Source organism: Chamaea fasciata, unplaced genomic scaffold (genome assembly GCF_029207755.1).
Source record: "Chamaea fasciata isolate MVZ Bird 193981 ecotype frontalis unplaced genomic scaffold, bChaFas1.0.hap1 SCAF_18, whole genome shotgun sequence".
Taxonomy (NCBI): Eukaryota; Metazoa; Chordata; class Aves; order Passeriformes; family Sylviidae; genus Chamaea; species Chamaea fasciata.
In genome coordinates, this window is record NW_027094103.1 from 3,324,375 (window position 1) to 3,352,358 (window position 27,984).

Below are 27,984 nucleotides of genomic sequence, written 5' to 3' on the forward strand. Positions count from 1 at the left end.
GACTCTGTTCAGTTTATCACCCTCATCTCCAATATCACCCTCTACAATACAGCTGTTGAGCCACTAAATGTGGAGATCTGTAAATATCCATTTTCCAATTTCTTGGCTCACACCCACATTTCCAAGATGGGACCAGCTCCATAGATAAACACACACAGTTTGCATATACCCACTTGCATACAAACTCTTCTACTGCTGCACTCCCAGGTACCTATTTGCACTTCTTGCTTTTATGTGCACACTCACAAACCCTTCCTAGTGCACACACCTGTGCAAACACAAGTAAACACGCACATACACACAAATTTAAGGAGCAACATAGTTTTTCCATCACTGGAGGATCAGCCATCACTACAGCTATGCTGGTTGGCACAGCAACAGGAAAGCAGACGAGAAATTCCTCCTTTGAGACATGGATTTGTAGACTCAAAGAATCTGAAAGAGAACCTCAGAAGTGAAAGATTTGAGATGCAGGAAGCAGGAGAACATTGGTTCTCGACCTCTCAGTTTGAGTAAGGAGGCAACCAAGAGGAAAACAGCTCCCAGTCACACCAAGAAACACACAGTGATGATGGTGCCCTTCGTAGACAAGCAGAAATTAATCCTGGCAACTTGTGACTGAACCTCTGCATAGAGAAAGGAGACAACTGTAGGTCTGGAAGAGTAGGGGAAGGAAGTGGTAGGTTGGGAGCATCTTGGGGAAAGAAGGGTAAGATCTGATGTGTCTGGAAGCAGCTGGTAGGGCATGGAGGCTGCTGTCGTTACTGCTGCAGACACGTGCAGCATTTCTGAATGTGAGGAGGTTGGAGAGCAGGGCACTGCCACACAAAGAGGCTCCCAGCCAATCCCCAGCACCAGTGAAGTTACAGCTCAGCTCCCACAGCATGGCCCCACAGTACATGTGCTCACAGTTGTGTTTAAAGTGATCTGAAAGGGGTGAGGTCAGCTGTTACTTTCCCTTTCCCACCCAGCTCCCCTCTTGGCCCTTTCTCCCATTTGTCCTTCCCACGATACTGCAGGGGCTCTCACCTGTGCCCATGCCAGTGGAGGGGATGCAGAGATGAGGACCCTTAACACCGCCCTTACTGTGAGGCAGCTCCAGACCCCTTGGCCAGGGGGACAGTGGGAGGGAGGGCAGAGCCCTGACACACACTTAGTGGCCAGCACAGGCTCCCCTTTCCGTGGCAAGGGCTTGCCTCTGGATCCTGGTGCAGACACTGGGGTGTGCATCTGCCCAAGCCCTTCTCCCCCAGCCCGGCCACCACCTCTCACAGGGACATCCAGGCTCCACATCATTTCAACGTGCATATTTATCACTTTCCCCCCGCAAGACATATATTTGAATTTACTCTTGGTAAACATAACCACAGGAGATGCAAATAAATGTTGGGGAAGCATAAATAACTTCACACAGATAGACACACACTGAGACAGCAAACACAGACACAGTTCACCAAGGGAAATCAAGAAGTGCAGAGTACGCCCTGAGGCTGCCACCAGTCCCAATGGCTTTGCTCTCATCCACCAAGCCAAGAGGATTTCTCCTGCTTTTGCTTTGCAGCAGCTGGTGGGAGAATAAAGCTGGGGAGGAGGAGTCTAAAGTTGCAAATATCCCATGAAAGCATCATGGCAAGTCCTGGCTCTGCAGTTTCCTGCAATCATCTTCAAGGAATGGTTCCAGTTGTAGGAAGTTGCAAGTCTTTCACAGTGTGAAAGGGTGGAGGGGCATGGGGACCACCATGAGGGAGGAGCAGCAGGTCATCTTGCAATGTCCTAATTGCAGCCAGCCGATAAACCTTCATGTAGGAACATCGGGGCTAGATGCTCCATCCAGGTCCTCTTCTGCCCTCTCTAAGGTGCTGATTCTTCTTTAGCTGAGAATAATCTTCAACGGGACATCATGCGAACAAACTCTGCAACCAACAACACAAGACAGCCCTGAACCAGAAGGCATCCACGGTCCCCAACCCAGCTCTCATGCACTGGGGACAGGAGGCAGCCAGGGTGAGACTGGGAGTCCCCAGGCTGCCAGCAAAGTCTGTGCGCTCCGAGACTGGCCCTGAGAGCTCACACAGCATGGGCTTTAATCCTTGCATTAGATACGGTGATAAGGTCCCTCTAGCAGGTCAATTCATTGCCTTGGACTCCTTCCCAGCCACCTACGGTCTTGTTTGCACAAGCAGCTCTTTGTGCAACACTACAGCAAGCATTGTCTCCCTTCGCTGTAACTTCAGGGAACCTTGATTTACAGTTTTGGGAACATGGTATGATTTCTTAGTAAACTTGCACCTTCACAGAGATACCAGCGTGGGAAAGCAGGAGTTTTGCTAGATATTGGCATTCTTGTAAAGAAAAGTTTACTTTAAGGGACTTCTTGTTTTTAAAGATACATGCGAACTGTAAGGATACCCTGTATCTATTTCTTGACTACCCCGCAGTTTGTGAAGTCAATTGCAATTGTTCAAATTGAGTGTAAATGCCATCAAACATAAATGCGTTTTCATCCTGCACTTGAATTGCTGAGGAACTAATGACTCTGCAAAGCGGAGGGCAGTGGAAATTACCCCCTTGACTTCTCCCTTTCCATTGATGGAGGTGTCCTTTGACAACTTAAGTGGTAACTCACAGAGAAATTGATACTGGGATAGCATTTCATGTATTTTAGCTGTCTAACATAATTCAGCTGTGGGAAACAAGTAGAGCTACTGTCATGTAATCAGCCAGTGCATTAGAACAACTGCAGCTACCAGATACTTTCTAGGTAGATACTAGTGGTATCCTAATATTTTCAAAGCCCTCAGAGGCTGCGGTAATCCTGAGGACTGAGATGCCTTGTCATGCAGGAGACCCAAGAATGCTGTTGAGCCAAAAAAAATTATGTCAATTTTACTTTAATTTTATATTTCCTGTACTTCACCCTTACTGCAAAGGGACATCTGAATTTCCACCAGGTTAAAAAGCAGCCTGCCACACTCTCATACCTTCCAGCTCTTATATATTCTTAGCTGTCTGATATCAACTGCTTCCTTGCCAGAAACCCTGGGCTCTATTAACATTGCTCCTGCCACAACTAATGGCTAGGATAGTAGCCTAACAACTCTTATTTTTCAAAGTCCTTCTGGCATGGAAAGTGTGAGAAGAAATTAATTATCTCTAGGATTTAACATGACACCTATAGATCAGATATCTGCAGTCTTAATGAGCACAGGTGGCATGTGACCATCTTCTGGCATAAAGGCACAGAAAAAAATTCCCTATAAACCAATATAACAAAGGTGAGCCAGAGGAAATGGAAGGTGCAATGCATTCTCCAAAGCAATCCAGCCACCTCACAGCTCTTGCAGTAGATTTAAAGAAAGGAAAATGTCCCATAAAACAACGGCAGGCACAACATGTGTGCACCAGGACCTGCTTCTGTATGACAGGTTCTATCTCTTACCATGCTAGAATTATGGAGACCTAATCAAAACTGAGATGCAGCAAGAGATGATACACAAATGAACAATTCATCTGACTGAAAAAAATGAAATTCTTTTTTCTCCATACTTCAGAACCCTGGGCCCTGAGTCTGCAAATCTTCCACTTCAGCTTCTGATCTGAAACCCTGACTCACACCAGAGCAGATGGACAGTGAGCATCGATCCCTTCTCACCTTCAAAATCAACACGCCCATCTCCATTCAGATCCACGTCCCGGATGATCTCTTCAATATCCCGGTGACCCACCTGCTGCCCTAGAAGTTTCTTCATGGCTTCTCTCAGCTCACTGGTGCTGATCTCCCCATCACCATTGGTGTCAAACTGCAAGCACAGGAAAAATACCAGCAGGGGAAATACAGTTAATGGAGACAGATCTTGCTCTGGCTTGGTTTTTGTATTGTCCTGATCCTGAGTGCCCTATATTTTCTCCATCTTCTCCATGCCCCTCCTCTTCCTCCTTTGGGTGTCTTTTGGATCCAGTCTGTCTTTTCTCCTCAGAAAGCCCTTGCAAATGCTGTGTCTGCACCATCTTTTCTCTTCCTTGCCTCAAGAGTTCCCTTATCTTAGCAATGTTCTCTGCTCCTCCCTTATTCCATGCTTGACTGGGCTCTTTCTAGATCTTCCACTGTGCTGCTCTCTCCTCCTCCTCTTCTCCAGTGAGTTGTCTCTCTATCCTGTCTTGTGTCGCTCACCTCCCTGGGGGCATGCAGAACCGATCACTCACCTCTCTGAAGGCATCACGAAGCTCTTTTACGCCAATCATGTCTGCAGTCTCTGCTAGAAGTTTTGGTCCCATCAGCTCAACAAAATCTTCAAAATCCACATGGCCACCCACTTGGGACAAGATGAAAGATTGTGTGTAAGAACTCCGTAAGTTAGCCAAGACCAGCACTCACTTTGCACTTCTGTGTGCCCCAGAGGGTGCTTGGCCCTCCAGGAAGCACAAGCACAGAAGGTGTGGGACAGTGGAAGGAAAAGGAGCAGTAGTTTTACCACGTATTCTCTGGATTATGGGCTGGGCAGAATGAGCCCAAGCTATTCCATCCTAGGCTGCTATGGGCTGTCACACCCTTATTGCATCACACAGTACGTATCAGAGGCTTGATCGTTCTAGTGCTTATAGCAACTCTCTGCTGTGCCTGTGCCAAAGGGCACGGCAAGGGCACAGCATGATGTTCCTGCAAAGCCCGGGCAGTGTCCTGCAGCAGTGGTGCAGTCCTGCTCCATTACAGCAGCTAATGTATGTCCAACTGTTTATTCATTGTATTAGTTCTTTTACTTGTTAGTGCCCTGAGAGCTGTCAGCAACACTCTCAAATTCCCAAGCACTTGTGTGCCAGGGTTATCAGCTGCTTTAGTGTGTGACTGGTTGCATATGTCACAGCTGTTTTCCTTCCCTTGACCAAGTAATTTGTCCTTTTAACATAATCCTGTCAGAAATAACATGCACTAAATATGCCTCTCCCCACCTGGCTGAGGGTGATACCCTGCCTTGCCACAGATGAGAAGTGACAAAAATGATGGTGAAAGACAAGGGCCACAAACACAGTTACAGTGAATCAGATGCATTTGTCACATCTTTCCATGACTGCAGCAGATGCTCCCATCCAATGCTGCCAGCACAGCTCGCTCACAGCCCATCCCCAGGCACACAGCAGATACACAAAAAACCACCACAGAACAACAGCCCATCCATCACCCATCTGATCAAAGCATCCCCATCTTCCCATGCTTGCTCTTCAGTCTGACACCATCTGACAACAGCTTCAATGTGACAACACACAGAACCTGTGCACCAGTGCCTGACTGCCCACATTAAGAGCAGTTTTATACCTGACAACGTAAGCATGAAGGACAAACCTTCCACTCACTGTTCCCAGATACACCGCAGTCCACACAGTCCCTTTGATAAGCAAAAACAAAGGCATCGACTTCTAGAGACCACAAACAAGCAGGAGAGATGATAAGGAGTGAAATTCAGAACCAAAGGAGAGAGGGGAAAAACCCAAAGGAAAAGAGGCAGCCAGAGACCAAGAGAGCCTGAAGCAATGATGCAGGGCACAGCAGCAACAGGCAGGTACAGCTGGGTGTGTGTTACTCACAGTTCATGTTGATCTGCTGGGAGAGCTCTATTAGCTCCATCTCAGTAGGCATGTAGCCCATGGTCCGCATGCAGTTCCCCAGGTCCCTGCAGTTAATAAACCCATCCTTGTCTTTATCAAACTCCTTAAAGGCTTCTCTTAATTCTGCAGGAATGGAAGAACAATATTGTCAGTGACAGCTTGAAATACCTTTTCCAAGTAAACTCCCCAGAATCAACAACACTTTATGAAGCCAGACTCTCTAAGATACTCAGTATTTTCCCACCAGATTTCCCTACATGACGTAATGACTGCAGCAAAGTGAAGCTCTTCTGTCAGCAGTGCTGCTGACCCATTCCTTACAGGAAAGCTTGCTTGGACTACAAGTGCCACAAATGCTTCATTGCTAAACTGTGCTCCCTAAAGAAACCGCAACCAGTAAGTTTTTCCAACTTTTACCTCTGCACTCTATTATACACCCCTCACTGCAGGGATTAGCATGTAAAACAGCTTCCTTGGAGCCATATTATAGTATTATGCTCCACAACAGTTTCTGTGGGAGCTGGAGGGACAGCAGTTCTCTAACAGCCAATATCCCATCATTTACTTATCCTCTCACCCTGAAGAATATGGAATGGATGCAAATTCCTTCACAGTCAGAACTCTTTCAGTTTTATACATTATTTATTTTGCTGGGACTTCCAGGAATTATTCCAATAATCATCTCCCTTGATTTACCCCAAATTACTTTAACCCATGGGGGCCAACATGAAAGGGCCAGCCAATAGGTTTTCACTGGGCAGAGAGAAAGAGGACAAAGAAGAAGCAACAAATTTTACCTTCAATTTCTTCCGGACGCAGTTCTCTGTCCTGCAAAAAGAGAACATATTATGTTAAAGACATTTGTTGGCCACAGACATAGTTTCAAAACAGCACTTGTTGGTACAAAGGGCTCTGGAACAAGCCAGAAAGTGAGAGAAGAAACAAGAAGGTGATGACATGTTTAATACCATCTACCTAGGAAGGCTTCCCAGCTTTCCTTCCCAAAGAGAGGGGTGTTAACCTGCACACATTTCTCTGGAAGCCCCTCTCCCTCTCATCTGGTGGATGGGGGGGATGACGGGTGGTCCCTGAACAGAACAGACCTGGACCAACACGGCATTCATGGCCTCCCCCCTGACGGTACTATTGGCACCTCCATGAAGCTGCTTCATCATTCCCCAGCACCAAGTTCTGAGGCAGAGACTGTCCCTGCAGCAGTTATGATCTCCTCTGGAGCTCTGATTGTATTTCTATTGCCACTCCCGCTGACACACACAGATCAAAGCAGCTGGAAGCAGTCCTTGTAACCAGCAGGTCTAGACCATCATCTGCTCAGATCACTGCTTGATCTCTGTCCTTCTGGCAGGACAGCAACAGCCATGAGGTCTGTCACAGTCAATGTCTCAGTGACATCTCCTACAATCTGTCCCCACGAAAAGGTAGGAACTTCCCCCTTCCCCCCAGCCTCAGCTCCATTTCCAAGCATTTTGAAACCAGTCATGAAGGCAGACACACGACATATACATCATCAAGGTCATCTACAAATGAAACAGGACAAGGATTCACCATGTTCAGGAAACACTGCAACTTCAAACATCCAATTTGAATTTCTTGGAAGAAGGGGGAGGATATAAGAGTATAGGAAAGTTCCAACACTGCACCAGGAAGAAGAGATGAGCATGGAAATGCACTGCTTTCTGGTTTAAATGCCCTTTCTAATTCGTCTCATGGTTCCCAGGCAAATCCAAAACATCTGAGAATTTGGAAACACAGAAACGCGATCTCTTTTGTCGTCTCACTCTCGGCTTTTCCACTCAACTGTGGGGAGTTTCTCCTTGCCTTCCAGGTGTCCTCCAGCCTCACCACACGTGCCTGGAGACGGTGCCTTTGATCAGTTTGAGAAGGATGATCCTTTGCTATTTAACCACAGGCTCCTCTGGAAACTCTAATGGCAGCTGCTCAGAGTGCATAGCAAACTAGGACACACACTGGTTTACGTCTGTGCAGAAGTGGGCTGTGCCAGAGAAATGACCAGCTTGCCACTTGTAACCTTCCCAGAGGCATCTCTGTGCTGGATGGAACTGTCGGAGCGTGCTGGCTCTGCCGTTTCATCCTTCACAGACCTGGTATTTTCAAACATGTCATCCCATTTGTTCTGCTTTCATCAACACCAAGTAATAAAACAATTCAAACTCCTTAGACCGGATGCAGGAGGCGTAATTGCCCTCCTGCCTTAGATAAAATAACAGAAGAAACCCAGCCATGATCAGTTCCAGCACCTTGTGCACTTTATTCCAGCGACTGCAAACACTGATCCCTGGAGATAGTGGCTGGGTGCACAGCAGTGCAGGGCTGTGAGCGCCAGGGCCACGGTGCAAAGGCTGCCGTGACTCACCCGCAGTAGCCGCTGTCTCGTGAGAGTGGCCAGGGTAGGACCCGGGCCCTCCTCCAGCACAGTCCTCACAAGACCATCCTCATCCTCCTCCTCCTCCCTCACTGAAGACCACATTGCAACTGACATCGGTGACACTTGTCACAAGTGGGGGCTTCACCACTGGCTCTAATTTTGCACACCGAAGAATTTGTGTTTGCCACAGACTGCAAATGCAGAAGGAGGGGGAGGGTTTATGTCCCTCCAAAAATCTGACTCAAGTGATAACTAACGTCATGAAGAGGTTCTCTGTTTTAAATTTGAAAGATCTCCTAAAATGATTAGAGAGTAAATTTGTTTGGGATAAAAGGGGCTGAATCACTCTAAAGCTTTCGGAGAACCTATAGGAAGAGGAATAAAACTATTCCAAGAGTTTAGATCCTAGATATGAGCAGACATGGCCCCCGAAGAGTCCATTATACTTAATAGTCTTACACTCATTTATTTCTGTTCTATGCACAATAAATCCTGTTGGTCTAGAGAGTCAGTAAAAGTAAAGCTGTGTATTAGATGCACTTATTCTACATCAGGGTACTTAGAGACATCACTAATCCTATTTTGGAGACCTCTTAGGGTACAGTGATCTTCCGTGGCCTAAGCAGGATGGACACTTGTCCAGCTGTCCACTGGGGAGGTGGACCTATCTCCTGTGACAGGTGGCTCTGCGCAGGTCAGCAAGTGTGTTTCATGTTTTAGTGACCTGGGACAGGGACTATGTGATTACTTAGCGGCTGTAGGTTAGGAAGAACAAAAGCCCTTTGATCAAAATGACACATAGCTACTCTTTTTTGAGTTGTTGGTTGAAGCAGAGGTTTCAGAAATAAAGACCTACACGTCTCCTGCAGCTGTGGATGACCATAGCAACACACAAGTGAAACAGAGGTTTCTTACAGAGGCAATAAACATCTGGTTCTGAGGCAACTGGGGTGAGCTTTGTTTCACCACAAGAACATGGAAGGCACTGGGTGAATATCGGACAATGCACATATTCTCTCCTATAAATCCATAAAAGATGTGTTAATCATATGTTTCTGATTGTCTTTAAATCCATGTTATTGCAGGAATAGAAGGTTTGGGGGCAAAAATAAGATTTAATTCTTGTAAAGTCACAATATTGGGGTGCATACATACAAGCATATATTTTTATTGGTTATATATAAATGCATACATTGAATGCATATGAACACCTAGCTACAATAGGTGTGACTGAATGAATAGATGTGGTTTTGCTATTTCTCTCTCTCCGTGTGGGAGGGTAATAGCATTTGGTAGCCTGGCACTATTTGCAAATATAAGGACAGCCTGATGTTCCTCAGTTTAACTGGCTGGGATTGCTGCAGAGTCAGGCTGGGTATGCCAGTGCACAAGAGATTGTGTTTGGGTATCTGGGAGGAGGCAGCTGTCTGCTTATTTCTGCTGGCACTAGTGTGCTCACCGTGAACTGATAGGAAGAGTATCAAATATGGACAGCTTGTTCCCAATACAGATGCCCTGATCTGCATTTAACTGGCTATTTAGGCTTTAAATGCTAATCTGAGCCTGGGAATGGGAGGTGCGTGTCTTGCTGGAATAACAGCTTTGAGCACTGGACTCTTCCTGAGTTCATATGATTATGCAAGTCCTGAAGCCTTAAAACCTTTTCCTGAATTCATATGATTATGGCTACTTGAGTGTAGGCTTGGATCTATCTTCCATAGCTGCAAGTTTAGAATCCTCCTTTCTTGGTGCTTAGGCACAAGGGTATCTGCACATCCTTCAGGTTAGACATTTGCCTGTATCTGCACTTGGAGCTGGAGCCAGGATGCTCGAGATCCAGGGCTGGGAGTTACAGAGCTCCACGCAGACGGAGCACGGGGGTGGCTCCGCATCCCCGACTCGCGTCCACGTGGCTTTGTGCGTGTCTCGCCCCGCTGGGTGTAACTTACGTACAGGCTGCCTGTTTTCTGCGAAGCCCTTCCTCAGGAAGATGCATGCTGGCCCCAGCAGGTTGTGCATGACGGCGCAGTTCTGGGCCAGCACCATGAGCGGACCCTGGTACTCGCCAGCCGACGACCCCTCTTCGCTCGTCTGGACAGCTTTATAGCTCGTCTTCTCGTCATGGCGGATCTTCCCAGCCAACCAGCAGCAAGCAAACAACACAACAGAGGATGTTACCTCCCCATCTCGTTCCTCTGAAGTTTTACTGAACCGCCTCGCAGAGACATAATTGCTAAATTTCTTTCATCTGGTGCACACTGCGTCCCCCCCACCAGCCTATTAGGATTTGTACAGCAGCAGTAAGTCCAGGAGTTCACTTTCAAAAGCTGAAAGAGGAACAACCAACCTCGAGAATTTCACTTTGAAATGACATCAAACTCTCTGCACTGTTCACATCTACCCAGACACAGCCCGAAGTGCCACACTCCCACAGTCAGCCCCGGAGTTAACACTGCCTTGAATGAGCTGCAAAGGACAAGCACATGCCAACTTAGCAGTACGTGTGCCAGCCCGTGCCCCGGGCAAAGCTGCCGGCAGAGCCGCCTCGGCCAGGGCAGCCCCAGGAGACCCGGCAGAGCCGGCACAAAGCCACTGCACAGGCTCCACGTACTTTTCAGCAACACAGCATCAAACGCTTTATCACCTTATCAGAAGACCATCTAGAGAATCAGGTGGCCCTGCCAACTGCAGGCTCAAGCTGCCTTGTGCAGCTACTAATTAGTTACATCCTCAGGGCTTGAGGCACTTACTGCCCTGGCCTCTTTTAATCACTGACAGTCCCAAAGTGGAGATCAGGCACGGGCACAACATTTTTGAGTGTTTGCATTTGCACATTTTCCTAAGTGCATACGTCCTGCTAAGCTAAGGCTCCAGAACAGAATCCAGCACTGGATTTTATAAGGAGGCACTGCTTTCCTTTTATAGAAATGCATTTCCCTGGCTCTGCAAAAAACCTCTTATCCTGATATTCCCATGCAGCTATAAAAAGCCAACACAACCCACAGGACCCTTGGTTTTACAGAATAAACATTAATCATACATCAGATTCCTCTTCAGGAATGATTCTACTTTCACAGCCAGTGTTCCCAGGGGTGATCAGAGAAGCTCTGTCACTTGTCATTGTCTCCATTAACCCTTTCATTAAAGCCTGAGGTATATTTTCAGGCTAAAAGACCAGACACAAACAGCCCCCATTCACACTTGTCTGAGACTATTGTATCTACTAGCTGTGTCTGCCATGTGCTATTACATTGCATGCATGGTTTGTAATTTGCCTTTTTGTACACAGTCTTACACCAATCTGCTCATGTATAATGTCATGTGAACATCAAGCATCAAAACAAAAATAACTCAAAAAGCAAGCCAAGGAGAAAGAAAACAATGAAGCAAAAAAGCATTTTCGTTGCAGTCATGGATGAGAATGGAATCTGTCTCTGATTAATTCTGACACATAAGACACTTGTCCTTAAAAAACTGATGATGAACATCCATCCACGAATGGCATATTACTAGCTCAGCTAAATGTCAAGACATCTGTGTTGAGCTACACGGCTTTGTGACATCACTGCAATGTATTTTCAAAATTATCTGCTTTATTTCCTGGCACATTTTTCAGTTTAATATATCAAATAATATGAATCACTTAAATACCCCACATCAGTTCTGTGTTTAATTCCAGTGAAGCCATGTGAAAGATGCAAAGGCCCACAGCCCCAAATGTTTGCTTGCTGCCACTTCCAGTCAATAGTTTATTACCAAGCTATACAGCAGTACCTCATAATAGTCATCCCATTATTTTTCTGTCTCGATAGAGGTTGCCAGTTTGACAAAAAACAGTTGCCAAGAGTCACTGAGGACTGTGACCAGACAAACTGCTGCAGTGCCAGAATACCGAGGCAAACAGCTCAGTGAGGCCCCCTGCCCTGCCACTGCAGGCAGGATTTATGGCATTCAGTGCTCCCTCTGCCAGCAGTCTCATAGGTTCTCCTGCAAATATCCACTCAAGTTTCCTTCACCATGTTCCTTCTACATCCTAGGAGAGAGGGCAAGGGAGCTGTGATATTGGTATGGGGCAAAGAAACATCAGCCACCCATGACAGGGGAAACAGCAGTGTGCATGACAAAGAAAATGCACGGATAGAACTGGAGAGATCAGGCTTTCCCAGTCCCTTCCCTGAGCAAAGGACCACTAACCTTGGCTGTGTCAGACCAGCAGATTATGGAGTGGGAAGAGACCTGGTTGATCTAGAGATGGCCAAAGTGGTGGAGAGGTCTGGTAAAGTGAGGGACCGGGATGCCAAGGCTTTTAATTTCTGCACAGCAGAAGCACACCAGGATTCCCTTCATTTTCCTGCCTGAGTGTCAGAGGGACTTTGCAGAACAGCAAGCCAAGAGGAGCCTCAATCCCAACTGCAGTATCTCTTGGAGGGAAAAGCAGCCAGGATGGCTTCCACGATCACTGGGGAGGACATCGTGACAACAGGAAACAGGGGCTTCCAACAACAGACATGGGGTCAAAGCCTGAACAAGCAAGGTACCCTGGTGTCATCCAGACCCAGACCAAGCCAGCTGGTGCCTGGGAGTGAATCCCAAATTTTGGGTTGAAATCATGTATTCAAGAGTTGAGACTGACACTCTAGAGCAGCTTCCACACATGTTGTCTGCAGTCTCTCCTCTTTAACATTTCAGCAAAATGAGTTTGCTCAAAGTAAAATCAGAGGAAAACGACTGGGATCATATAACAGCCAAATGAAGTTGGGCAATGTTAAGACTGATCTGCAAAGTCTCCACTATAATCGTGTGTGTTGCCATCAAAAGAATGGCAGAGTACCAGGACCTGTCAGGATGAGTCCCTTATTTCATAGCTCGCTAGAGTGATGTCTGAGAAATTCTCTAATTCAGCTTTGCAACTTCTTCTCTTCACTCCTGACATCCCAGGTCTTGTAACTAGGCACAAAGTGAGTTATTCGAAGCAGCTTTTAGGAAAGAAAGCATCAATTACCTCAAAGACTGACAACACAGAATTTACAGGTTCTTGAATCTATTTTGATTCAAGCAGCTTGGCTACATGTCAGACTTTATTTGCAATCGCCTTGCACAGCTGCAGCCAACTCCTTTTATGCCAAGCTGGAGGCAATCTACAAGCAACCAAGTTGGTTTTTCATATGTGCAAGATTTGGGTGAACCTCAGCTACTTCTACATCTCCCTGCAGGTCACCCTGACCTCGGGACTGGTCTCAGCACTGCCTAATTGCTTGGTGATGAATTCCCTCATCAAGTATCCCAGCTCCCCCACAGAAGCACTGTGCCATTACTGCCTTTGTTTACAGCAGCCAAGATAACAAGCAAATTGTGTTTCTATACAGAAGAGGCCAACATGCAGCCAAAATAAACACTCTATGATGGAGGTCCTCTCCCAGGGAGCTCCCTCCCAAGAGAAGCTTTCCCAGGTGGCAAGGTCTCCTGGATGGAGCATCTTCATGGCAGTGGGATTTCACTGTCATCAAGGTCTCCACAGAGGCAGCATCTCATTGCAATACTTGGGTTGATCAGCGTAACTTTATCATTTAGGGAGAATGAACTGCATAGCCTTTTGCTGAGCTATTAGATTTGCAGCAATGCCAAGCGAGAACGGTGTGGCTGACAGGTACACACAGTGCTGTAAGATCTTCCTCAGTCAAACAAGAAGTGTTTCTGGGGCATGTCATTCCCAGTCCATAACAGCAGAACTATTCCTGAATCTAATTTGTCCTCAGACCACTGCAAAACCTCAGCACAGAGTAGACTGTGGGCTGAAGCCTAACAGATACATGTGGCAGCTTGCAGATGAAGTCCAGCTGGGCCCAAGCATGGGCCACACTGACGTGCAACATGATGCACAAGCACGCAGCCAGGGCCCAGGGTATCCACCCACAAACAGATGCACGGACAAGCAGAACGGAGAGAAAAACATGCTTCTGTACCCAAACACACACCAACAAAACTAATTGTGTGCATATGCAAGGATGGATAGACATAAAAACACGTGCATGTCTACACACAGACTTCTGTGAGAGCATGCACCAGCAGGTGAGCACACACAGCACCATACAAGCAAGGGCATGTGTGTGGTGCACAGAAATTCCCTCCTTCTGCACTCACAGCAAACCTGCTCAGGCACTCAGGATGCCTGTGTAGAGACATAAAGAGCTAAGGACACACACGTACCTCAGATGGGCCCATAGGTGTGCACACTCTTACCCAGCAATGGCAGCACGTACAGACACGTGACCCTTCATGTACACATGCATATATGTCCCTACACCCAAGACACCCGTGATTACTCCAGCAGGTAACTCTCAGCTGAAGCACGTGCACACGCACAAGCTCACACATACACCCGCACATTAAATGCCCTGACAGGAGTGTGCCAGCACACTGTGCACATTGACAAGCACATGCTTGCACGTACCCAGAGGAGAGCTGTACACACACAGTGAGCAGGACACGAGCCTACACACACATTTATTTATACATATTATGGCTCTCAGCATCCTGGGCTCTACTGGCTGCACTTGCATGAGCAGCTCTTACAGAAAAAGTCTGGTGAGGAAGCTGAACCCTTCATACTCATCTCAGTGTTTCTCCCACCTCCCATGCTCATCTGCCCCACAAGGTCACCCATCCCAAGAAGCAGGGCTGGAAATGCACAGCGCACTTGGATTCAGGGAACATACCTTTTTAGAGAGGTTTCTCAGAGGAGACTTCACACAGTTGCCCATAATATGTTGAGGCTGCCTTTCCGGTGGACTTGGTTATAAAGGAACTGAAGCAATTGATCCCATTAAAGGTATTCCTTGGGAGCAAAGCAAGAAAGGCAGCACCAGGCAAATCCAAACAGCTACTGGCTGCTGGGGCTTTCCCTCTTCAGGGAGCTTTTTCTCTCTCTGCCTCTCTCTCTCCGTATTTTACTTTATGTTCACTTTCTTGAAGAGATGAAGCAGGAAGGAGAGGGAGGGGAGAGAAACAGACAGAAAGAGAGGGAGAGAGAGGGAGAGAGAGAGTGAGTGAGAAGGGGGGAGAGAGGGAGGCGGATGTATAATCTACATCAGATTAATGTTCAAATCCCTCCCACCCCCCTCAATCTGCAGGCAAGATTGTTTCACTCATAGGAGAGGGCTGTTTCAGGGAGAATTAAAACAGAGAGGCAGCACAAGAAGTGATTTCAGTGATGAGTTCCGTGAATCTAGCTAGTTTGGGTCCACCCAGCCTCTGAACACTGCATCCCTACCCACCCCCCTTCTAACTCCTCTTGGCTTTTCAATCACCACAGCGCCAGGCTGGCCAGAAGGCAATCCACTTAGGGGCTTGGAGCAGACCACAGCTCGTTTCGGAGCAGAAATGGACCATTTATCTGGGTGGGACCTGTTTCAGCTTATAAATACCAGCAGACCTAGAAGTGTCTGATTTTTTTTCCTGTCACGGTGGAAGCAAGCCTGGAGACAGCAGTCCTGGGACCCTACAACACTCTCAGCCCCAGGACAGTAATATTTAACCACAAGGGAGAGACCTTGAGCCGTTCTTGCATTAAAGTTTTTCCAGCTTTCTGCAAGTAAAAATCTACTGGCAGTTTAACCCACACAAGTCTGCCAAAGATCGGCTCACACCTGAATCTTAAATCTAAACATCCTCAGGTTAGATAAGGTGAATCAAAGAATTTTGATGTCAGATCCATCCATTCCATTCGCAAGAGCCCAAATCCTGGAATTAATAAGGGACACCTGAACCTAGAGCTGGCTCTAAACTTTGGACTTTATGCCTGTAGCGTAGAATAATCTCTGAAAGAAAAGGGATGAGTCCCCAATACATTTTCTCTTGATCTCAGGCTGAGCATAAGAGCATTCAGTCTGAAAAGAGATTTAAATTGCATAAAAAGACACATCATCACACTCAGGCAACAGGATCTGAGCAGGATAGCGAATGCACCTTTAGCTATGAAGGCACCACAGCTGCAGCTCCACAGTGGTAAGAAGTATGAAGAGCTACCTCCTTCAAATACCTTGGAGACCAGGATGACTCTGATCTTATACCTTGCTATGCAGCAGGCTGGTTGGACACTCACTCAGGTGTTGAGCTGAAAGATTTCACATCTTTGTTTGCAAGTGTGGTTCCAAACAAAAGCTTCGACAAAGACCTGCTCCATAGGCTGAGTACTTGCACCACGTGCTTTTTGGGAAGGAGCCAAGGACTCAGTCTCCTGGCAGCTCTAGGGCTGTAGGACAGAAAAGGATGAACTGTCAATGTCACAACAAAGCAGAGATTTCTCCTTCCACCCTGATGGTGCTGTGGCAAATCAAGTATGATTCTAAGGTGACTCAACAGTTGCTTTAGAGCTTAGAGGCTTCTTCCACCTAAGGAGATGAGTTTAGGGATCCAAGCATGACAAAAGTCCACAGCTTCTCCAGTTACAGTCACAGACAGAAGTGCATGGCCACAGGGAATGGTGTTTCTTGCTCTTCCTTGTACTACTGGCTTCCCAAGAGTGAAGGCACTGGGGCAGCCTCCTCTCAGATTTCCTCAATGCCTTCTTCATTGAATGACGTGGGTAGGAGCTGCACAAAGGTCCACAGGCTCTCCAAAACAAGAAGCTGCAGCAGGAGATGCTGAAAGACACTCCTTGTCTGCCCCTTGTACCCAGGGCTGACTGAGAGGGCGACAGAGGGGAAGACCTCCAAAGCAGAGCCCACCCAGGCTAGGCTGGGAAGCAAAACTCTTCCGGAGCTGGGCCTGTCTCCTGCTGTCACAGGAGATGCTGAGGAAAAATACAGTCACTCCCTGGGGGCTGTGCCAGCCCTGGGCCTTGCAGTGGGGGACTTTGCAGAAGGATGCTGAAACTCCCAGCTGCTCTCAGGCTTCCATCTTTAGTCCTATTTCTCTTTCCCCTCTTAAAGCAGCTAATGGGAGGCTGATCTACCCTCTGACAAAGTGCTAGTCATTAATAATGTCCTCTGTCAGCTGCAGCCGTTCCCCAGGCTCCTTGTTTATTGACGAAGTGCTTGTCTCCCTTGAGCAGAAGCTGCCACACAGCGAGTGAGGCGCCTGGGCTCCTTCCCGAGACAAACGACTTCAATTCCAGAGCAGAGAGGAGGGAGAATTGCCTTTCTGCTGCTAATGAATCTCTCCCTGACAGGAAGCATGGAGGCCAGGAATGCCCTGCAACTGAGAAGTGCCCATCTCCCACATTGTCCCAGAGAGAGGGAGGGAAAGAAAAGGAGTCAGACATCTCCTGCCAGAAAGATCCATGCCAGTTCCCAGACTATTGCAGGATAGCTTTGGAATATAGCTGTGGAGTGTGTCTTACTGAGCTCGAAAAGCCTCTCAGTGTGTTGGCCACCCTTTAAATGCTGGCTTGTGCCAGAGCATTCAGAACCAGTCACTGCGGTACATCGCTGTGTTTGCCTACTCTCCAGCTTTTCTTCCCTGCAGTTACAGGCAGTTGTAGGAAATGTGCAGGGCACAGTGAGAGGGCTGAGACCTGCTGCCAGGCTTGGCAGGGAGTTGGCAATTCAGGAAGGGAAGAGGGAATGGGAGCCCATGTGCACCAGGTTTGCAGCATGGTCACAATCCTTCGACTGTAAGAACTCTAGTGCAGCTGCAAGAGGCCCAAGAGATGTGATCACAAACAATTTTTTATCTCCTTATTTACCCTGACTCTCTTAAGAGCAACTGGGCAGGACACCACAATCTAGCAGACAGCTAGAGCTCTGAGGAGGAAAATCTCTCTAAAGTGGGATCTTGTTCCCATCACCACCACAGGTAGCTTAGAGATAGGCAGGAAAGTGGAGTTGGCAGAAAGGTCATTAAAAGATTAGGGTAGATGGAACATATTTTCTCCCTTCCTCCAACTGAGGCTGCTGTAAGAGAACAGGATGCTGAGAATAAGTGTGTCAGAAACATTTCTGTGTAGGTGCTGATCTGTGGGTATGCCTATATCTGGGGTAGTCAGTATGCATGTGGGAGGGCTGCACATGCATGTATACTGGTTTTCCCACACTGTTCTTTGTGGCAATCACACTGTTCTTTTAAGGTCTGTGTCTCTGTTGTAAACTTTCTAAAAATCTGTAAGAACTTTGTGAAATGCAAGTCTTGCTGCTGTTCATGCATCCCTCCCTTTCTCCCGAGGTCCAGGGTGGAGAGCAGAGACCTCAGGGGATGCAGCCTGGCACAGAGCAAGGTCTCAGCTCACGGGAAAGAAGCATTTGGCACTGACTGACCTGAGCACAGGGGAAGGAGAAGGCTGGCTGACTTGGTATTGAAAAAGGAATGATTTAGGTGGTTTAATATGTCTGGATACTTTAGAAAGCAGCAGTGCTGTGCCTTGGGCTGGCACCTTTGGCAGAAATGCTTACTTCATCGGAAAATGTTGGAACTCCTCACAGCTAATCACTTGGCAGCTGCCAGAAACTTCATCCAGTGGCAGCAAATATCCAACAGACACAACAGAAAGAACAAAATCAATCCAAAACATGATTGCTTATCAAACTGTAGCTTTGCTTGGCAAAACTTTTCAGTGGAAGTATGGATTTGTATGGAGACTGTTCAGATGCTAGCCTGTTGCAGTACACAGTCCTCCATGTGCTGGAACATTACATCATTGTTCTCAACACAACATAAATACTGCTACAGGGCAATGTCAGTAGGCAGTGGGTATTGTATAGTAAAGCAAGGAAAACTCTTTCCTAGTATCTTTTCACTGAAGTCCATAGTTCTACCAAGAGCCCATTAAATGCTTCAAACATTTAATATATTAAAATACATCCCCTTGCTTAACTTATCCTAACAGGGCCGGAATTTTTGTTTAACTTTGTCCTGTCCCAGAGTGAAGAGTGCACATATGGATTAGCAGCTTTCAAATCTGCTTCCAATAACCCTTTATCTGGTGGCTATATTTTTCCATATTTTACAGGAAACATACAGTTTTCCAGAAACTGTCTTGTTTACTGAATGACCACAGATAAGCCTAAGCATTTGGATTAGGTAGCATCTTCCTGTTGCCAGTTCTGTCAAGGACCTCATTTTGAAGCTCTCAACCACTGGAAGATGCACTGACACACCAAACTTCTGCGACTGATTTCCCTTTCTTCTTCTGCATCAGCTCCCAAGTGCTTTTGCTGCACATTGAGTTGTGTCTCCTAACCTCAAATGAACCTTGGATGGTTCCATATGCCAGTCAGACAAGTACAGGTCCATCTCAAGAGGAGGCACCAGTAGGTATTGGTGGATGCAGTCCAGATTCTCATCTAGGGAGAGGAATTCTGCAGAGAGTTTGGGAACTTTCTTTACTGTCAGCTGTTCCAGGAGGAAAGTGTTGCTGACTCATGCTGTGCATAATATTCTCCTCCATTAGAGCAATTGGATCATAATCAATCACAAACAACAGAATGTTTATTAAAAGACCAAGGATATTTTCTATCCCTCTCAAGGTAACAAAGCCTGGACAGCCTGTCAACTTCTGTTTAGAACAGCTCTGTCTGTAAATAGCTGGCTTCCTTTTGCATTAGATGAAAATAGATGGGAATGTGCCTTCCCCTGACACCTTCCCTGTAGATGTGATCCAAGTATTTTGCATTAGCCCAGCTTCCGAGTTCCGACGCAGGAGATGCGTTGGCCAGAGCACAATGTACTGTGGATATTTGCCGATGATGATCCTAAAGATCATCAATGGGCTACAAAAAGACAAGTACAAACCTGACAGCTCAGCAACTGCTGTGAGGATTTGTCACGTGTATGGAGCACGGAGGTTGTTTAAAATGAACCTTACGTGGTTCCTTCTCTTTGCTCCAGAATATGGGAATTTCGTGCCACTCTGTCCAACTGCGACTACTGCAAAAGCAGTTAATTCTGCCTGGCTCTCTCACCTCTTTGGAAATAAGAGGGACAGGGGGTCACTGTTTAGATGGCATACTGAGGTGCTACTGAAAATGTGGCTGATCCTCAGATGAGCAGAGGCCTGAAAACCAGTATACACCAAATACTCCGAACCAACCCTGTGGCATTACGTGAGATTTGCCACACTAAAAGGGAAATCTGCCTCACTTTTAATTTGAGTAAGGATCTGACAGCACCTTTAAAAGGGCCAGACTGTGGATCCCAAGTCTTCGGCTCTATCTCAGAACAGCTAGTCCCAAAGTATCTAAACCCTTTGTGTCTTATTTCAGCAGAACACACTGTGGTTGCTGGTGGTTTTCTACTTCCTGTCCTCAGCTGTTGTGACACGATGCTTCACAACGTTACACAGTTGCCTGTTTCCTTCCAAGAGCAGAGAATGTATTTTGTCTGAGTGGGATGAAACAATGCTGTGCATTCCTTCCAAAGATGGTTGCAAGATTCAAAGTACTCTAGAGGAGGAACAGGTGGAAGAAATATTAGAATATTGCAAATGTCTTCATTCATGGATAGCATTGAGTTCATGGTCTTATGCTGCTGCAGAAAGCTACTAAGAGTCTAAATATGACCATAGCTAGGACAGTTCTTTCCTTTATTTTTAAGTGGGGCATTTGATTGAAATTTGAGAATTACTCAGGTTCATGAGCACTGCTGCTGCTCTCTAAGGTCACAGGAATGTCAGAGGATTATTGAAAGGGAGCCCAAAGTTAGCTAGGCATCTTTTACTAAATGCACACCATATAGCTGCTTGTTATCGGAAATCAATACCACTCATGGACTCATCAGGGAAAAACAGTTACTGAAGCTGGAATGTTACAAAGGATTACAGCTAATTCAGATGGCAACCTGCAGCCCAGCCACTACATCTAAAGCTAAACTCCCCTGACATTGTGTTGAAACCCAGGATTGCGTGAAACAAAAATCAAGGTGGTAAAGCTTAACAAAATGGACAATGGATTTATTAAAATGATGATTAATTTATCACTGCTTTTTTTTCTCTCTAAAGATAAGCTGAATCTAACCAGAAGGTTTGTGTATTTCAGTGCATTAGATCATACTGCTGTATATTTCATGAACAGAATATTTAATGAATGTTCTTTTAGCTTGGTTTTATTTTGATGTCTTTCTATAGCCTTTTAAAAGAGATTTGTTTAAAAAGTAAATCACTGACAAAGATTAATGTTTGCTGGCAGACCCACTGCAGGCATGAGGCTTATCCGTTGCCCCTTAGTGATTCTGTATGTCTGGCTCACATCCCTCAAGCTCTTTACAAGCAATAAATGTGATGAACTTTTCTCCAAGCTGGGCAAGGGGGGAACGGAGTGGATATGCTCAAGCGGAATAATGTTTCTCTGTGTCTGAGTTCATTACATACAAAAACATGAGACGTACCTTGGAAGGTGTGGCAGGCGTCAGCAGGCAGGTGTGCACACAAACGCCGAGCGATGTTTTAAGCACAGGAATGCATAAGCGTGTTGTGTAGCCACACAGAAGATTTAGCAGAGGCTGCACGAGCAGGCTGTGTGTACATAGACAAGACATGTACGTGAAGGCTTTTAATGTCAATCTACATGCATGGACACGGGCTGTGGCAACTCATGCAGGGATGGAAGCATGGAAGCTGTACGGTCCCCACGCAGGTATCCGGACGCCTGTGAATACGCAATTGGGAGCGGCTCTCGCCTACTTCACGGCAGCAGCGGGGCTCTCCCCGGGTGTGACACACTCACCGGGCAGCCCGGGGACAGGGCACGCCCCGGGAGCCCAGAGCGCGGCGGGTCCGTGTCAAGGCGGCTCCGCCGGGCGGGGAAGGGTCCCGGGCCGCGCGGGGGCGCGCCGGGGCCGCCGGAGCCCCGCTGGCCCGGAGTCCCGCGGCGGAGTGCGGGGGGGACCGACTGCCCGTAGCGCCGATCCCGGGGAGCCCCGGCGGGACGGGAGCAGCAGAGGGAATACTGCCGGCCGCGGGAGTGTCCCCTGCGGCCACCGGGCCTCCCTTCCCTCTCCGCCCGCGCCCTTAGGGACCCTTCTGGGGCCGGCAAAAGCCTTCAGAAGTGCCATGAAACACGGAGGAAAAGCCGGTGCATTCGGCATTTCTCCGGTTTTGCTTCTGCCCTCTAATCTGTGCACCCTCGCTCCATAGTCCAAGCGAGCCGAGACCGTGCCACGGGACCAGCATCACTTCGGCGGTCAGTCATGCTAAGCCAGAAGTCTGTTCACCCCAAATTACTGTGCCGATTTAGCAGTGTTAATGAGCACTTTAGTTAGAGACTGTCTCAGTTTGTCACGAGCCCTGACATGCCACTGCTTCACCTGCCTTACAGGCACAACACAGCACGTGAGCACCTGGAAACACAGACCTTTCACCTTCACCTCGCCACCCCACGGCGTGACACATGAACGTTTCCATTGCTGGCGTCACTGCTCCAGAGCAGCCCAACACGGTGCCTGCTAATACACAGGGCCAGCCGAAAACTTCCATTACTAAGCCAGGAGCCACTCTACCCTGGCAGGACTGGCCAGGGCTTCCTAGCTCTCCACGGGTGGATCTCCAAGAATGGCCCTGATGCAGTGACTGCTCTTGGGCAAAATGCCCGTTAGAATCAGCTGAAGCCAAAGTCATCTGGCAGATGAGAAGACCAGAAAGGTGAGAGTGTGGACAGGGCACCTTTTCCTTACACGCTCTCGGCTGGTTAGAGAAGAATTTTCTTGACACATGCTTTCCACACAGGCAGCCTGGGGTCACCTCCTGCCTCAAAATGAGGCCACTTCTGTCACCCCAGTAGGGTCCATTAAAACCTGTTAAGAACTAAAGCTTAAGAAAAAAGGGGCATGGAGCAGGACAAGAAAAGGAAAATTTCACAGGACATACAGAAAGATTCTTTCCCTATTTTAATGGTAATATGGACACGGACATTAAAGCAGGAATGGGAGATGGTGCAGGAGAGGCTTTAAACTCCCTGTACAAATAGAAATACAAAAGCTCCTTTGGCCACAGCGCTAACAGCAGAACCCTGTAAATATTTCATGATTCTCTACGGCAATTGTTTGACCCCTTTGATCCCCATGCTACCAGAGGCAATTGACAGAAAACTGTTGGGGAATCACTTCACTGAAAAATTTAACAGTCAGGTAGGGTGTGAAAGCTAAACGGCTCTGAAAACGTTCAGGTCTCTCATGGCAGGATCGCTTACAAATTAATATTGCATAGCAAATGCCCGGGAAAAGCTCTTCTTGAAGGTGCCAGCTAGGCCAGCGCTGAGGCACAGGAGGAGTGAAGCGATGAGAACCGGTGACCGCCCGTGCCGCAGTCCCCGTTCAGAGCTGCGCTGAGCCAGGTGCCAAGCGGCTGCTGCACCGTAGGCACTGCAGCCACATCACCGCTGCCCCAGGAATGCCACAGAACTTGCACTGCGGTCCTGCTGCCACCGCACTGCTGTCCCGGTCTCTGTGCTGCTGTTGCTACTGTTGTCACATTAATAAACTGTGTCTTGCTGACAGGCGGCCACCTCAACGCCACACCAGCTGCAGACGGGTCACCACTCCTCTACTGTGATCTGTAGCCACGCTAGAGACACGACAGGACCCTCATGTTCTTCTGCTCTGCAGGGGTAATAAGCATGCTCCCTTATGCTTCACAACACACTTTTGCCACTTGGGCACTCCAACACTATCCTATCAGGTCAAAATCATATAAAACATCTTCCTCAAGCTCCCTTTTCTTGCCAGTTTCCCACTTTGCTGCATTATCATACACACACCCCTTGTCAACTACACCCGTGAGTCACAGCACTGCTCTCGCATTGCACCGAGCTCCTGCCACTGCAGGGCCACTTTCAAACACAGCTGTCCCACCGTCCCGCATAAAACCAGCCCATACTCACACTGCACTGTCACCAGGAAAGTCTGTGGCGTTGTCCTCTTGCTAACTCACAGCCATGCTTCCAAAACTGCCACGGGGGTAACACTTCACTTGCTGCCTTCTGCTACAGCGGGATGGTGCTGTCAGATCAGGGCAACCCTTTGCAAATATCACACCAGAAGTGATCACTGCTGTACAGAATGGCTCCTGTCTGGAATATTGTATTACTACATCAGGAGACTGCGAAACTCTTCTGTCAGGCTACAACACTCCACAATTATCACACCCGTGCACTGCCAAACTCCTACCACATGGCACCGGTATCACATCTCTGCTCTGTCCCAGGATTGCGTTACCACACCACTGCATTGTCAGTGCCGTGTTCTCCAGGCACTCGGAGCTGCACGCACTGCATCCCAAGGCAGTGTAAAGTCCACAGCACAGTGCTCTCCTGCAACTGCCGTGCCGAGTCAGTGTGCAAACATGACATTAGGCTAAGATGACATCCTGGCTTATACTTAATGCATCATTACACTACCCTACTTTTGTTAATTCACGTACCACTCAATTACAAAATGGTAAAATATCCTGAAAGAGTATTACTGCTTAATGGTATTAGAACATCACTGCACCAATATAGCACAAGCCTAATTAATAAAATATCACTGCATCCTGTATCCTGGCAGTATCTTAGCATTCTCCTGGAGTACACACCCACAGTGCACTATATTGCTGTGCTGGTTATATAAACACAGCGCTTCTTCCTTCACTCTGTCTTTTTTTCTGCACAGCTACAAATCTGTCTCCCTCAGACACAACCCTCTAGTCCTGAACTGCTCCTTTTTGCTGTTACTGCAATAATGACATTCTCCATGGAGTCATCCCTGCAATCTTTTCTGTGTATCTGACTGTACCACTGTAGTGTCTGCATCTGCGACCACATCTCTGCACCACCATGGAACAGGGTGATGATGTTCCACATCTGTAGAGCTGGAACAAGATATACTGTGGTGCTGCTGGACCACAGTGCTCTGCTGCTGTGATATGCATCACTGTGCTCCTCTCCTATGTACTGCAAAATTACTGTTTTAATGGTTTCACAGTGGTCTGTGTGGGCTAGAGAGAAGTTCTCATATTAAATGAATTATCTGCCGAGCTGTTGTTGTCTTCTAATCACAATGTGGAGCAGACTGGTGTTACAGCACCTGCAGCCTCAGACTGCAACTCTGGACGTGTCTGCACCTATGGCTGCAGTCTGGGCTCTTGCAGGTGCAAGTCCTTGCCTCAAACCTTCACACACATTTTTACACAATGCTGGGCATTTATTTCTTCATTCACAGAAACAAAAATTGTCTAATTTTGTGCCATGACAGAATTTCCATACATCTTACCCCTGGGCCTTTATTCATCTCAAGATTAAAAAAAAAAAAAAAAAAAAGGGAAAAAAAACCAAAACAAAACAAAAAACACCCCAACACCTTCATGTATGTCTTTCTGTAATCAGTTTTGTGTATCCTAAATTATAAAAAAATTAGTTCCCCATCTTGTCCCTGTACAGGGGGATCTACTACAGCTCAGTCCTAAAAGTCAGTCCTAAAATCTCCAATAAATTTTCATTCTGTCATGGTTACTTCAAAGGAAGCAAATGAGAGATGAATACAGAGAGAAGATGGAATAAATAACACTACACTCCAAAAGAAAGATGCTGGTCTGTGTGTGTGTGTGTGTGCAAACACTGGTGCAACGTACTCAGTGCAAAAGTGAAAATTAGAATTGTATCTCTCTCATTTCAGTAAAGGGCATTGTTCAACACCACAGATAAATTTTGCAACATTTACGGCATTCAGAAGTGTCTTTTGACACTGGAATGCGAGCAGCAGAGCAGATAAAATAAAGATGCTGTTCAGGTAAGGACTGAGTTCAAAACCAGGGAGGTTTCTGTGAGTGGGAGACCTGGCATGGATTTGTTAGCATTTCTGATGCTTTGGGGACATACAGCCCCATAGACTTAAAATCTTTTCTTGGATACATCTTCACTTCGCTCAGAACCACAGCGTTAGTTAGAGCCAAAACCACGCACCTCAAAGCCTGGTGCTGGAATATTGCTTTTTGTAACCTGGTTGAGCATCAATCTGCTGACCAGGCTCTTCCTTATTGTTACAGCAAAATTTTAATCTAGACTTTGGGTGCATTATTGGCACAGGGAAGGTAATACTCGTTTTGAGTTAAACACAACCTAACATTCCTAAACAGCAGACTGTCAGTGACGATGGAAAAGTGTTGTGCTTTGGAAAGAACAGATGTGCTTTGACTTTTATCTGGAGAAGTCAAGATGAACAGAAGCAGCCAACACTCCTTTATTAAACATATGGGTGTATTGCTTCCTTCCACCCAATTACAAAATTTTTTCTAATTCTCTCCATAATCTCAGTCTGAATTGGCTCCCTGCAAAGCCTCCCAAACACGCATTAAAAAGGGGGAAAAAAAAAAAAAAGACAAGGAAGAAAAAACTCAACAATAACAAACTCCAGAAATCAAAACTCTGGTCTAATCGATCATTTCTAGGGCTGGATGGAACTTAGCCACCCAGGCTACTGGCTTATACCTATAATTGTGCTTCTGGAAGATTGCAGTTATATTAATCTTCCCAGAGATTACATTTTCCAGTAACATCTCTAGATGTCTCTAAAAGAAAATTTCAAGCTAGTCTCCCTCTGCCTTTTCATTTTTGGAGGGTAACCCTGTCGGGTAATTTCACTACCAAAAGCTAAAAGCGACAGCTTTGTACCAAAAGAGCTTGCAAACACCAAAAGCATCTGTTCCATTCTAACATAGTGACTGGGAAGGCTTCGGAATTGGGTCAGGATTTTTTTTTTTTTTTTGTCGTCCTCCCCACTACCTTCTCCTGACAGCTTCTGCCATCAGAAATGATTCATATGCTGATTGTACAGAAATGTACCATAAGGAGATGTAAACAAATACAGCAAAGCAAGGCGGGAAGCCAGAGAGATGGAATCTAATAAGTAAATAGCTCTTAAAAATCCGCTTCTGTGACTCTCACCCTCAGCAGGCAGAGCCACAACTTCCCCCGGCGACAGGGAAAGCACCGGCACTTCCCCCGTCAGCACCACCGAGAGCGCCCTCCGCAGCGCCCGGCGGGCACCGGGGATTCTGACCCGCGCCCCGTCCCCGGCGCGGAGCCCTCCTCGGGGCCGACCCCGCAGCGCCCCGGCCGTGCCGCAGCAGCGGCAGAAGTTGGGCAGGGGCGGCCAGGAAGCAGTGCATTTACAGCTGCGGGCTGCGCCCGGGGGGCTCCGGAGAGAGGAGCCGAAGGTCCGTGAGCCGCAGGAGGAGGGGGCGCGAAGGGAAAGGGGGTGGGAAGAGGGGGGGGTGGGTGGCGAGGGGCTCTTTTTGCCCCTTACCTGGCCGAAGACCGAACTGAGCATGGGGTGCAGCTGCTGGATGAGGGGATCCGCTTCCACTGACCGATCGCTGCCGCTGGACTTGGTGGAGCACTTGCTGCTGGATTTGGACAGAGGTGAAGCGCCTTCCGAGAGCTTCAGGGACTCTCTGCTGGACCTCTGCCTGTGACTGAAGAAAAAGTCCTCCTCTCCCTCCTCCCCATCCCTGTCTGAGAGCTGATGCTGGTCCTGGGGGTGACCGTGGCTGGCGTGCGGCGGGAGGTGGTGATGCTGCCTAGATGTCCGCACCGGTTCCTTGCCGCTGCCTCTCCTTGGACCTCCTTCCGCCGGCTCGGGCTGGCTCTCCCCCCGTCCATGTGACAGCTTCCCCGCGCCCCTCGCTCCGTCCTCCCGGGCGCCCGGGTGGCAGAGCGGCCTGCGGGCACTGGGCTCCCCGGGGAGCTGCTCCTGGCTCAGCTCCCTCCCCATCTGCCCGCCTTGTCCTTTGGCGTCCCGGACGCGGCTGCCGCGGGGCTGGGGCTGGCCGCCCGCCGCTCGCCGGCTCCCCGCCGCCTTCAGCAGCGAAGTGCGGGACTCGCTCTTCGCCATGGAGGAGCCGCTCATCGCGGGGCCGCTAGAGCCGCATCCCCGGCCGGGCGGAGCGCTGCCGCTGCGGGCAGGGCTGCGGCGCGCCGCTCACGGCATGTCCTGCGGAGACCCGCTTAAATCCCGCACCGCGGCCCATGTGACAGCGCACACAAAGGCCGCGGCAGGGGCGCTCCGGCGGGGGC

General features: G+C 47.9%; 1 protein-coding gene across 3 annotated transcripts; it reads right to left on the reverse strand.

The window, feature by feature from the left end:
* Positions 1–174: 174 nt before the first annotated feature.
* On the reverse strand, positions 175–27,984 carry CABP1 (calcium binding protein 1). 3 transcript variants are annotated; one of them, XM_066199886.1, is made up of 8 exons: positions 27,215–27,273; positions 14,725–14,973; positions 9,962–10,138; positions 6,399–6,429; positions 5,581–5,724; positions 4,204–4,313; positions 3,653–3,800; positions 175–1,913 (listed from the first exon to the last, which is right to left on the reverse strand). In XM_066199886.1, the coding sequence occupies exons 2-8, from the start codon at positions 14,767–14,769 to the stop codon at positions 1,888–1,890; spliced, it is 681 nt and encodes a 226-aa protein (XP_066055983.1). In that variant the 5' UTR covers positions 14,770–14,973; positions 27,215–27,273; the 3' UTR covers positions 175–1,887. The 3 variants fall into 3 exon arrangements, with proteins under 3 accessions (XP_066055983.1, XP_066055981.1, XP_066055982.1); XM_066199884.1 differs by lacking the exon at positions 14,725–14,973 and having other exon boundaries at positions 27,215–27,975; XM_066199885.1 differs by lacking the exons at positions 9,962–10,138; positions 14,725–14,973 and having other exon boundaries at positions 27,215–27,984.

Excerpts from the sequence above, each read along its gene's own strand:
- CABP1 (XM_066199884.1), bottom strand. The coding sequence starts at position 27,817 with ATGAGCGGCTCCTCCATGGCGAAGAGCGAGTCCCGCACTTCGCTGCTG. Across the intron at positions 10,139-27,214 it reads TCAGTTCGGTCTTCGGCCAG|ATCCGCCATGACGAGAAGAC; the intron begins GTAAGGGGCAAA and ends TTGGCTGGGAAG. Across the intron at positions 5,725-6,398 it reads GCGTCCGGAAGAAATTGAAG|AATTAAGAGAAGCCTTTAAG; the intron begins GTAAAATTTGTT and ends CCATTCCTGCAG.